This window comes from Astatotilapia calliptera, chromosome 13 (assembly GCF_964374335.1).
Source record: "Astatotilapia calliptera chromosome 13, fAstCal68.1, whole genome shotgun sequence".
NCBI lineage: Eukaryota > Metazoa > Chordata > Actinopteri > Cichliformes > Cichlidae > Astatotilapia > Astatotilapia calliptera.
The window spans coordinates 14092325-14105736 of NC_137434.1; the positions used below are offsets into that span (position 1 = coordinate 14092325).

A 13412-nucleotide genomic window follows, 5' to 3' on the forward strand; every position below is an offset into this window, starting at 1 on the left:
GTATACCATATCCCCACTGATATTTGGCTAACTGTCCATTAATAAGTTATACCTCAAACAGACACTTTTGGTAGCCATCAGCACTATTTAGGCATAATTGTGGCTGGATAGTTTACCGCTCTTCTTAACAGAATTGATAATGGTCTTTTAAATTGGCTGGTGTCCTGGCATTGAGCCGGCTTTTAAGCACAGGCGAAGGTTGGAGCTTTGGGAAGTCCATTAAGTAAGCTTTATGTTGGCCTAATTTATCCATTTCAGAATCAATTTGTTCTGTTTTTGGGATCATTCGACTGTTTCCACAATTCAGCTGCCTGCCTAGTTGTTGATCAAAGATATTAATTTGTAGATAGAGAAGGTAGTTCCAATACTTCTTTGCATCCTCCTTCTCATGTACCAGTACCAGTGGCAGCAAAACAGCCAGACTATGATGCTACCACCAACATGCTTGAAAGTTCCTCCTGTCATTTTGACTAAATAACTCAATCTTTGTCTTGTCTAAAGACAAAACTTCTCCAGACAGCATTTGACTTTTCGATGTGCTCTCTCTTCCCATGGCAATGTCAAACTCACAATACAGTGATGCTGGTGTTTCAGCAGTTTGCAGTTTATGGAGGTTGGTAGATTTATTGATCCTGAACCTTTTCTTTTCATTTAAAGTTGGGTTGGTAAAGTAGTGACACACCCTAATTGTAAACACTTACACATCAAAATTACGTACAATTGTTTCAATTGATGATCTTGGCCCTGAGAGATTTTTCCAACTTGTGTAAATTGTAGAACCTTGAGCACCACTTATTAAAAGATTTAAGTAAGTGTATGTATATATTTGAGCCTGTAATTTTGACTCTGTGTGGATAAGAGAAAATCTACACAGTCAAAAATAAATTCAAACTTGTGAACACAAGTCTTTCTTTTGTAAAGTTATTAAAGATCTATGCTGTTCAATTATTACACCTCGGATAAAGAGAAGTTCAAAGAATTCAGTAAAATCCCAAAATTACCATGACATTCATGCCCATGATGAGTGTATACAAGCTGCTGACCACTACTGTAGTATTTTGCTATCAATATAAAGTGAACACTTTTGTATTTTTCACTGTTGTTCACATAAAAACAAATATATTTTGGTTCTTCTGATTTTTTTTGTTTGTTTTTTTATTGTTTAAATAATTGAAGCATTACGTAAAAATGAAGATATTGGTTAGATGCAGCCCTAAAGACTCTTTAGAAGAGTTTAATATTGTGGCGACCCACTAGAGGGCACCACTCACACCCAAGCTGGGAGGAAGGGTTCTGCTGCTGTGTTATATCCCCACAGTCGGACCCCGGTATTCGCCCGCGCATGTCGCCTCAACCCCATGAAACTGTCCGTCGCTCGGGAGGAGTTCGCGGCTATGGAGCGCCTGGGCATTGTGCAACGCTTGAACAGCGCCTGGGCCTCTCCACTTCACATGGTGCCCAAGCCAGATGGGCGGTGGCAACCTTGTGGGGATTTAAAATACGGGGATTTAAACAACCTTACAGAGAACAACCGTTACCCGATTCCCCACATCCAGGATTTTTCCGCCCATCTTGCCGGGACCTCGATTTTTTTCCAAAATCGATTTGGTGCAGGGATATCACCAAGTGCCAGTGCGCGCTGAGGATGTTCTGAAAACCACTGTCATCACCCCCTTTGGTTTGTTCGAGTTTTTGCGCATGCCGTTTGGGTTGAAAGGTGCCGCCCAGACCTTTCAGCGACTTATGGACTCTGTTTTGCGTGGGCTACCTTTCGTTTTCGTCTGTCTGGATGACATATTGGTGGCCAGCACGAATCCTGATCATGAACCCTTCGAAGTGCCAGTTTGGTTTACCGGTCCTGGATTTCCTGGGGCACCGCATCTCCGATGGTAGCGTGGTCCCGTTGCCAGACAAGGTGCAAGCCGTCGCAGCTTTTCCGCGTCCCGCCTCGGTTAAAGCATTGAAGGAGTACCCGCTGACTGGTCCCCTGACTGCCGGCATCTGGCAGCCCCTCACCTTTTTCAGTCGTTTACTACAGACATTCAGCACGTGGCTAGTAAGCGTTTTGGTCCCCCCGCTGACATTACCTCGGACAGAGGCCCTCGGTTTGTGTCGGAACTTTGGTCTGCGATGGAAGGTCCACCGCACCACGGCATACCACCCGCAGGCTAACGGGATGTGCGAGCGGTTTCACTAGTCACTCAAGGCCGCGCTCCGTGCTTCTTTAACGAGTGGTAACTGGGTCGACCGTCTGAGGCCCCTTTTCTGTCACTGGCCCGGTGCACCACTGCATGCCAGATGTTTTTGTTCAGCAGTCGTTGGAATCTTCTCCTTTCATTTTGGTTTGGCGTGACGCCCATCAACCCCCCTTGCGTCCGCTTTACGACAGCCCGTTTCGGGTTATTGCATCAGGTCCCAAGCATTTTATTTTGGATTTGGGGGACGGTAGGAGGTAGTTTCAGTGAACCGCCTTAAGCCTGCACACGTTCTGCAGAATGCTCCTGTGGTGCTGGCCCATGCCCCCTACCGCGACCGCCCACCTGCTGCCGGGACGTTGGACTCTGACCCTCCCTCTGAGATCGCTCCGTGCCCGCCGGTGCTCGTCCGGCCAGCAGAGGGTTCAGCATGTCTTTCCTGGCCTGGTGGACCCACAGCCAGTTCTCGGACTCCCCGTTTCAGCCGTTCTGGACGTTTGATTAAGCCCCGGGTCCTGGATTGTTTGGGTGTTCAGGGGGGACATGTGTGGCGACCCATTAGAGGGCTCCACTCACACCCAAGCTGGGAGGAAGGGTTCTGCTGTGTTTGGGCGCAATATGCTCAGTTTATGTTTGGAGGTGAATCAAGTTGGAGTGTAAAACTAGAGCTCCTGTGTCGTGTGTCACATGCCTCCATAGTGTCATATTTTTATATGATATCTAGCACCAGTGATTTTTTGGTCAGCACTATCCATCATTCTGTATTTTGAGAAGTTTTCACTAAAGACAGTTCCCACTAAAGTATTAGCATTACTAAAGGTAATACCCTACATTCATGGGCAAATAGTAGAATAGAAAGAAAACATTCTCAAAAATCCTTTGATTTGATTTAAAGTAAATCCTGACAAGAAAAAAATGTTGTGTTGACCACACTTTCCTGGCTGACACTGCTGCACTGCTATACAAAAAAAAATTCACAGCCGAGAAAGAAAAAGAAAACTGTGGTTTCGGCCCACTTGCAATCATCTTCACCCAGGGAGCCACTTCTGTGTGCATCAAATTCCTCCTACCTTCCTGGCTCCTCGCTGCATTTGGCCAGAGGAGTAAATGTGCCAGTGGAAGCTCATGGGGCTAACCAGTGCCTATTGCAGAGGTGGACTGTTTTGCCTTTTGGGCATGTGCCTTTAAAGGCTTATTCCAGAAAGCTGTTACTATCGGCTGACTAACCTTTGCTGTGCCCAAAAACAAGAAGAAAAAAACGCCAGTTTGCAATTTCCAAATCAGCACCTGCTCCAAATTTTATAAAGGAGTCTCTGGATTTCAACTAAAAACATTAAGAAACATCTAAAACTGCTATTTAAATAAAATTGCATAAATCACCAGAAGTCGAGTTACAACCTTGTCACATGACAACGGCGATAAGCCGGATGCCACAGCAGGTCTGCGGGCTCATTCATTTTCAGCACAATGAGTTGTGCACTGGGGTGTTGAGGTCAGACCAAACCTAAACCAACGGGGCAATGATTTGATTTTCTGCTTCATAAACACTTTCTTATTTGGGAGCGGTGCGTTGTGCCTCGCAGCAGAGGTGGGCATCTTTATGTAATTTGGCTCTAAGGAAGGAGCTGCTGACAGTCGAATCTCAGTGTTGGTCCGTCAGAGGGCAAAGAGCTCATGAAATTAATTTTGTGTGAAGAGAAGCCCCCATAGTACCTGGGATATAATTTGCTTGCTTAAATTTTCTTGTCTTTGGTAAAATAGATTTAGGAGAGGCTAGAGAAGAGAGACAGTTTGCCTTTGTGACATGACGTTTCCGTTGTGAATGCAGCAGCTTTCTGCAATGCGTTTTTAACTCTTTTTTTCCACCGTTTGTTTGCTTTAATCTGCAGAGGAGGAGTGGGGAACTACCCGAGCCAGTCTCAAAGCCCCTGTTTTACGGCTGACGCGAGGAGGCTACAGAAAACATCCTTATGGCAGATACTAAAGGTGGTCCAGACCTCCAATTCTCAGCTATTTATATCTATTTTTTAAATCCATTATAAATGTTGTAACAGTTATTTTATTTTTGGCCCATCTTCTTCAGAAAGTAAAAAGAAAATCCCCACCCCCATAAAGCGCATAAAGCAACAATTATTGCAGTATACTGATGTTTGAGCCTTTTTTTTAACAAAAGAGACACTTAACAGTTCTCATCCATATGCAGGAAGGTTGTTCTTGGCTGTTTAAATGCCCTTCATTCCAGCTCCCTCTGCCCTAAAACATTAATCTGCAGATTTATTCTTGTGGGATTTGCGTGACTAGTTGGTTTCCATTTAGTGTCTTTAATGTAGTGATTACTAAGGTTTAATAGCCAACCCCTGTTCACTGTGTTAAAGCAGGCAATCATAGAGACATAATTTGACTTAGAGAGCCTATCAAAACTCTGCTGCGTCTCTCTACTTGCTTTAATTGCTAAGGAGACTTCGGTGCCCCACATAATAGAGGCATTTTCGTGGTGTTGCGAAACATCCAGTGATGCCATGTCCGTTTTTATCCACCGTGACACGCTACTAGATGTGGAAAACAAGCAAAACTTTTTCTCATTTTAGTTGTGCCTGTTCTTCAAATACGAGTTTGTCTAGGGGGAAATTAGTTTTGCCCTCTTATGCGAGTATTTTTTTTTAAGTTATTCAAACCCTATTGGCACTTTTTTCCTAATTTGGAAAACGGCCCACAAAATCCAGCTTAGCTCTTTGTCAGTGACTTTACAGGCACGATGAGTCTTTAACCAGCCACAGCTACGGAGAAAATGTGTTCACTTTAAATTTGAAAAAGTTTTTTTTTTTAAAAACTTCAACCTTTCTCCAGAGTTCACTGATTGGTGGCTGCTGTCTGGTTTAAATTACTTCATGGAGAAATTCAAACTGATTTCTTCAAGGCAATTTTTTTTCCACTTTTTTGATGATTTGGTTTAGTAAAAATAAAAACTGTTGCTTTTCTCTCACTTTATCTGAACAGAACTAATCTGCAACTTTGATTTGATTTGCAAAAACTATAACTAACCAACGGCAAGTCTAAACACTCCCCACAACACAAATAACATTAAATGCAACAAATGGAAACCTATCCTGAAGAAGAGTTGAAGACCTGAGTGCAGAGTGTCTAAATGACCTAAAATTTTCTTCTAAAAAAATGTTTAATGTTGAAATATCAGGCAAAATTACCCTAGGCCATGTTGTGACTTTAAATGATACAAAATGATGTGAGATCATGATCGTGCAAAACACAGTTTTGGTTGAAAGCAATGTACAGTGTGTAATTTCTAATGCGTGCTTTGTTCTGTGTGTAATCTGTATTTGTACATAAGGCATTTAATAAAAACAGCATAAACCTCCAACACAGTGTGTAAGACTTTCTAAATAGCAGCCTGTGAAGCATTAAATTGCTATTGTTCTGCAGTTTGTTAACGCGATACGTGACGCAATTCAAGCTTCTTGTTTCTAAAACCTAACATCTGCTTGCAGGTAACGGCTAACTCGTTTCATAAAGAAAACCCACCAACCTGTCCCAAATGAATCATTTGTAAAACACCGTATGTTATCCTTGAATATCTGATCACTTTCTTAAGAAACTAATAAATTTCTGTTCTTAATTCATTCTCTGAAGTTGTACATCATTAAACAGACACTGATTGACTCTGATATGGCGTTTAAAGAGGTAAGAAGTCCTCATATATTATCATAATAATGCCTTAAAAATTCTCAGCATTTGGAGCTTAAAGAAAAGCATGTGGGCAATACGGGATCTAGATGCTGGTATTTACCTTCTGATTGAATGTCATTGCTGAGGGGGGAAAACAACGGCCTCAGCAACTCATCAATGTCTCTGCTAACGCCTTTCTGCATTTCTGTCATTTAACCTGAGAAACCTGCTCTGTAACTTTCCGTTCTTTAAATATCGAAGCTGAGATCTATTTAGCAATTTGAATTCTCTTTTGTGATTAGTACACCTGAAGCCTGACTCTCATTAAGAGTGTAGATCACGGGACTCAAAGGAAGACTAAACACTAAGCAGGTAACCCTAATGATAATCCTAATCTAACCTCCACTTAAAAAAAAGTAAACCTGCCCGTTTTAACCCCAAATAAATGCACTGTTGAATTAAAATCCCTTCCCATCTCTAACTAGATCCACAAGGAATTCAGCTGTTATAAAAGAGAGAATAAATTTTAATAAAAAGACACTAAAATATTGTTCGGCAAACTAAACACCACATCGGTGGTATAAAAGTAATTCTAATAAAATGTCACTTTTATAATACCTTGAATTGGTTTACTTTTTTCACAGTGATGGAATGTAACAAGGCTTGTGTGTAAATATTGCATGCATGCATTCTATACTTGTGGACTAGCGATGATGCATAGGACCGATTCATTCTTTATAACGCTGATTTGTTCTTCTCCGTAGATAAGGAAACACACCGCGGTGTGTTTTGGTCAAAGAGGAGAGGAATGTAATAGGTGAGTGGAGACACTGTCACGACCTCAGTTGCAGAAATAATCAGTGATTCACACTTTTAACATGTAAATGGGGCATAATTGGGAGAGGATTAGAAAGTTTCTTCACTGGATTCCTTTCGCACATTCAGCAAAAACTCTAAATGCTAACTTGAAATCATAGGTGACACATTAAAACCACCTGAAAACTCATATATGTTGATGTCTGAATGTTCATTTTAACGTTAGCTCACTATCCACAGTATTATAAACCACATTATGTTTGTTTATATTTCTATGATTAAGAGCAATATTTTCTTGCGGCTGGCTGTGTCACACTTGAGGGATTGAAATATAATTTCCATCTCGTGGAATATTCTGATAGATTCTCTATTAATGCTCGTTTACATTAGCTGTAAGTGTGAGAGCTTTCACAGGTCTGACAGCTCATTAAGAACACAATAAAGCACAGACATGCAATTAAAATAATGGAAACAAAAGATGTATAGGAAGCAGAATCTAACTAAAACTGCAATATAATTAGAAATAATTAATCATCTGATTAGAAGAATGGTAGAGTACTGACTGTATGAGATTGGCTCAGAGTGAAGTATTTGCGCTGCGCAAGGCGAGATGTTAAGGTCAATTGTATGTGCAGAAATGAGGGGGGAGGTTTTGGAGTTGCAGAAAGCAACGTGTGTGTTATTGCCAAGATTATATGCTGTCAGTCTTGCGTGCTTTTGTCTCAGCTGGACCCGTTATTGCACATTTCCTTTCTGCTGTTCAGTAATGCTCTTATTGTATCTCTGTGTGCATTTTTCACTTCAGTTTTTGTTTTATTACTCTGCAAATACAGTTCCGCTTAATCCCTATGGTCAGATACCTGCTGACTTATTCATAACTCGTCCACTTCTATTGACTTTTTTCAATAGAAGGGTGCGTTTTGTAACACCCGTGCATGTCATGCATAACAAGATATATGCACCTTGTGAGATGTAGCATCAGTAGTTGTTTATATTAGTGCTGAATCGTTGAGAATAGAATCGAGAGTTTTCACCTCTCACACTACAATCATTTTTGATTATGCATTTCCACAATAATACACACACAGCTTATTACAGCTGTAGCATTTACTAATTATTAACATTGCTTTATCTAAGACCTTCATCGCAACAGTTGCACATACCGTTATGAATGTCATTCATTCATCCATCCGTCCAAGGGCAAAAGTCCCCACTGGGAAAAAATACTGCTTTTAATCAAGGACAAAAACTGTTTCTATTAGTCTCTAATTCTTTTTACTATTATTATTATTATTATTATTATTATTATTATTATTATTATTATACCCAACCAGTTTATTATGTACACCTTTTCAACTGCTCATTAACACAAATATCTAATCACAGCCAAATGGCAGATACCCAGTGCATTTAGGTGTTTAAGCACGGTCAAGAACCTGCTGAACACAAGCATGTCGAGGGTTTAAATGGTCCGGTAAATAGAAAATATCCAATGAGCAGCACATCTCTGGGCGAAAATGCTCAGAGCCGATAGAAAGACTAGACTAACTTAAATAACCAAGTAACCGAATAACCAAGGTTTGCAGAAGAGCATCTCTTATTTTACATGTCAAACTTCAAAGCAGATGTGCTACAACAGCAGAAGACCACACTGGGTTCCTCGCCTGTCAGCAAAAAACAGGAAACTGAGGCTACAGTTCACTCAAAACTGGACAGTAAACAATGGTGAGACAAGTCTCGATTTGTGCTGTAACTTCCAGATGGTAGGGTCAGAATTTGGTGTAAACATGAATGGATCCGGTTACCTTGTATCATAGGTAATGGTATGGAGAATAGTTTCTTGGCACTCTTTGGGGACTTTAGTGCCAACTGGGCATTATTTAAACACCACAGCCTACCGGAGTATTGTTGCTGATCCCTTTATGACCACAGTGTACCCATCATCTGATGTGTCATGTCACAGAGCTCAAACTGGTTTCTTGAACAAGTCAATCAGTTCATTGTACCCACAATGCCCCCACATTTACTACATGTCAAAACAATAGAGCACCTTTGGGATGAGGTGGAATATGAGATTCACATTGTGGATGTGCATCTTTCCATTATGGACATATATATAACCTATAGACGGGGGTAAGAACTGCTTTTGAGCAAGCCTCTTCAAGAAGCCATTCAAACATACCTCACACTACCACACTGACATTGTCCTACATTTCTGACAAAAGTCATGTACTGTAAAATTAAGACACAATCATAATTGTTGCATTGTCATTGTTTACTCTTCTCCAGAGCAGAAGAAATTGAAAACGGCTCCTACAGACCTGAAGATTACACTTTGCCATCAAGCAAGTTCAGGTCCTTCACTGGCCGGGGAAGTATCTAGGTAGGTACGCAGTGTCGTCCTCCATAAATCACCTGACAAAACAGCTATATAATGCCTCCCTAAGCAATAAGGTGAAAATGTTTACTTGGGGAACATATATAAAGAATGTTTGTGTCAACATAATGCAATATTCACAAGATGTCGTCAATTTGTACGTCACCAGTAGCATTGTCACACAGGATATTTTCCAAGGTTATTTTCACAGTGTAATATTGTAGGCTAGCAGTGAGCCGCAGCACTGTGCGTCTTATTAAATGAACCCACAGAAAACAGCATTTTCATTGAAAACATTTCAGCGATACTGCAGTTAATTAAAAGGATTACATGTGATTGTTCAGTTTTTCTTTGAACAAGTGCAGGGGTTACATGACTGCTATGAATAAATTATAGATTAAATAGCTGAAGTTAGATTTTTATACTTGCAGTATGAATCGAAAATAGTTTCAGTAGTACTTTTCCTCTTAAAACTAGCTCTCCTGTTTATCTGCACCTATGAGTTGGAAGTAATCATTGCTGCTGGAAACTCTGTGCATCTCAGTGATGTTCATGCCCCCTTTGCCAGAAGCGCTCTCGGATCCATTTTCATAACAAGCCTGCCGCCAGCTCAAGACCAGCCAAGAGATGAAATCCCAAAGCCTGCTATGGATGTTGATGTATTTCTTAAAATGAATGCCGCTAATAAAACTGCTCCCACACTGAGATTACAAAAGGGATCTTTTTAAATGAGTCATTATTCATTGTGACTTTTTTTTTCTTTGCACAAAGAATTAAACTCATGAAGACTTTGCAGTTGTCTTTGCATCTCCTCAGATGCCATTAGTCCACGCACGTATCCATGGTGATTCTTGTACATTGCGCAGACCTTTGCTGCAGCCTCAGGCACTATAAAAACCAGCAGCTGGTTTTTTCTCTCTTTTTTTTTTATAGCAAAAATGTTTATGCAGCCTCAATACTCCTAATAGAATACACAAAAGCCGAATCAGTAAAGATTCTCTTGGATTTTCATCTTTGCTGATGAAAAAGTAAAGATCATTTCTTTCCTCTGTTTGTTGTACACAGAAATAAGTTTGGACTTGGAGAGAAGGGATGATGCAACATGATGGAAAGAGATTACAGATCACAAATAGGTAAGGAGATACTGGTAACTATGATCATTTACTTTGCTCTTTTTTTAACCTTTTCGTTCATATTTATTCATCAAGAGGTGATCTGATTTATATTTAAAAGGAAATTCTCACACTCTGGTAAATCTTTCTCCAGTTTTGCAGGTATAGCAGGAAACTTTTATTAACACAAACTTTTATGGCTAACCTGCTTTAACTGTGTTAAAGCAGGTTAGCCATAATTTCTGTGAGGAATCATCAAGTGATTGTTTTGATATTACTTCTTCATTATAGTTCCCGTTGGCCTGTGTAGTTGTTTATAACAGATGAGGTAGCGCTGTTAAAATCTGGCATCAGTAACAATGGCCAAAACACTCTAAAAGTAAAACACTCACTGCAATGAAGCTTTTTTAACACAAGTTAGCTGAAAGCAGGTCTGTGAGAAAATGGAGTTATAAAGCACTTTTTTTTAGCTTACCTAAGCACAAAAAGAAGAATTTTGTCCAGCCAAGAAATGATATTGATACATAAAACCTACTAAATACTATAAAACCATTATGGATTTGTATGTTTTTTGTGCAGATTAAGCAAATTAACTGATGAACTGCAGACAAAACCAGACTGGCTGTTCTGTCCTGTGTCCCATCTTTATTGTTTGAATTGTATGATATTGTATTTATTTCTTATACAGACCTAAATAAATAGATATAGTAGACAGAATACAGCTAGAAGGTAAGTTTGTTTTCTATCATTCCCAAGCGGTGTACAAAGTCACACTCTGGAAGTGTCATCACTGACTTGGTAATCAGACAGGAAAATAAGTATAAATATAAATGATAGAAAATAGTCCTTGCACAGCTTGAAGTTATATCAACACATTCTGCAGTCGTGTAATGATACCATCTGCTTATGGGTTCAGACTGGCTGTGAGAGAGACGGAGACATTCACAGACATGCAACATGCTGCAGGCTAGTCGCTAATTCTGTAAAGCAGCTGTGCAAGCAAACGATGGCTTCACACTCTTTATTGACAGCTCTCGTGCTCACTTTCTTATTTTCTCAAGTAATTGCAACTATTTGTTTTTAACAAGACAATAAAAAGCTCATTTGAAAAGGTCTAGGTGATAGAGAAGAGGTCTACCTCTTTCCATATCCATCTCAAGGACGAGCTGATTGTCTCCGGCTAAAAGCTGCGTCTCTATACAAAACATCACCCAGGATGTCAGACGCGTGTTGACAGATTATAACTGGGGGATTCATAAAGAGACAGCCAGTGGATGGAGGCGAATTACCGCACTGCATTTGATGCACATCCAGCCAAAATGTCAGACTCGGGGCTCAAAGGCTCTCCGCATAAACAAACAAACAGCTACACACCAAGGACACAAGTGTCATCTGTCATACAAATCAGAATCCATTCACACGACACGACTACATGTTTGTCACATGAATAGCTCCATTCATTGATGTATAGAAAGAAAAGAATCATTTGACATTTTGGGAAACATTCATTCATATTTCAGAGTCTGATAAAGAGGGTCCATGCCACACAGGCAGAAAATGGTTAACTTAGTCTATTTCTTCATTAATTCTGCAAGCTATCTATATCTCTATCTATGTAACTCAATCTACTAGTGAGCTTCAGAAGACCTTCCTCCCTGATTTTCAGGTTGATTGACTAGGATTGACTGGGAAAATCCAGTTTTTATTCTAGGCTTTATAATTAGAGTAGCAGCACAACCATAGTGTCAATCTTCTCATCCAATTCTTGCCAAGAAAGTAGAATATTACAAAAAAGCAAACCTGTAAAATGCTTTTCAACTATTTACTTTTATCAGTTTTTTTTTTTTTCCAGCAGTACACAAGTCCATTTACCTCTGTTCTATTTGTGTTACAGGTTGCTGTGCACTAAGAAGACAGCAGGTCACACTCCTGGTGGACAATATTTTTTTTTAATGTTTTTATGTGTGCTTACGCCCTTAGACTACATGTGTATTATATATACAGACTTTTATTTATTTATTTAGTTTTGACCTGTAAAAATCTCCCAAGGTTAGAAAACTAGGATTCCTGTTTTTGGAGCTGAAAAGTCCCATTCATTTATTTTTAATATTTGAAATGCACTTTTGGCGTAATGTCACTTCTGTTCAGTATTCTTTTATTTTGCTGTGGCCTAAAGTGAAAATATATATATATTTTTTTTTTAAAAGTCTCAACACGACTGCACCTTATTTTATTTAAAGGTGCTGTCATTTGGTGGCTGTTGTCATTACCAACCTGAGTGCACCCTGTGTCTGTTCCCAGCTCTCTAATAAATGCTTCAGTTAGGGCTGCCAACACGAACATGTTAGTTCATTAAATAAGTCGAGCCCACTGCTGGCATTCTGGCCAAGTGTCAAAGCTACTTTACGGGCCCGACCCGTCACTGCCTCCACAATACACTCCAGCAGCCAGTCACAGCTCACCTCTTGTCATTTTCAAAGTGGTAGTCATAATGAACGGTGCTGTCTCCAGCTCTACATATGGTTCACGGTGATTAACGCTTGAGATTGATAGAAGCAATACAAGCTCCCTACAATTCAAATAAATGTTCACGACTGTCTTCTTTCTGGATTTGTGTGTTCGTATTTGATTTACAAAACAATAAATCGATTGTCTCATAAACCAGTCGCACCAAACCTTCTCGCGATGTGTTCAAGTCAAACAGCTCGCAGGTTTAACGACTCAAATTTGATGCGGGTGTTCGTCTTTGTGTTATCTTTTCGGGTGGAAAGGGGTGTTGTGAATCCGCTCAGATGAACAGCAGACTTGTTTCGTCAAAATATCCACCACCACCCCCCCTCATTCTGACATTTGTTTAATTCATTCACTCGATGACATAGACTCCACAGAGTCAGTCAGACAGCATGGCATTTATCTTCCTGAAAAAAATCACTTGATCTAAATATCGGAAACACAAAGACACCAAAGTGGGTCAGGATCTAGGCGAGTACCCAGAAATGTTCAATGATGCAAAACAGAGCATGGTGATAATTCTCACACGCACAGCATTTCCTCTATCCAAGAACGGCTACCTGAGCAAACTCCGCTTTGTTTAGACAGCTGGTTTGATGAGCCAGAATAGAAAACGAGGGCTTATAATCACCAGAGTCTAAAAGAGCCTCCTCACCAGTGTAGTGCTTGTGATGAAATGGTGTGCAGAGTTAGAGCCCTGGATGTGTTTTGATCATTTTC

The 13412-nt window shown here is 40.1% G+C and overlaps 1 protein-coding gene across 4 annotated transcripts in view; it reads left to right on the plus strand.

Annotated features, from left to right (window-relative positions):
• khdrbs2 (KH domain containing, RNA binding, signal transduction associated 2) overlaps positions 1-12791 on the plus strand; it is an 80312-nt gene extending 67521 nt beyond the window's left edge. For 2 of the 4 annotated variants that reach the window (XR_013901076.1, XR_013901075.1), the window contains 5 exons: positions 4085-4181; positions 6641-6693; positions 8982-9075; positions 10135-10202; positions 12076-12791. Coding sequence is in view for 2 of the 4 variants with exons in the window: in XM_026189986.2 (XP_026045771.1) it covers positions 4085-4179 (95 nt within the window). In the remaining 2 variants the exon portion in view is untranslated. Of the gene's footprint in view, positions 1-4084; positions 5572-6640; positions 6694-8981; positions 9076-10134; positions 10203-12075 lie in introns of those variants that run through there. The other 2 variants (XM_026189986.2, XM_080288106.1) reach the window with 1 other exon arrangement.
• The last annotated feature ends 621 nt before the right edge of the window (positions 12792-13412 follow it).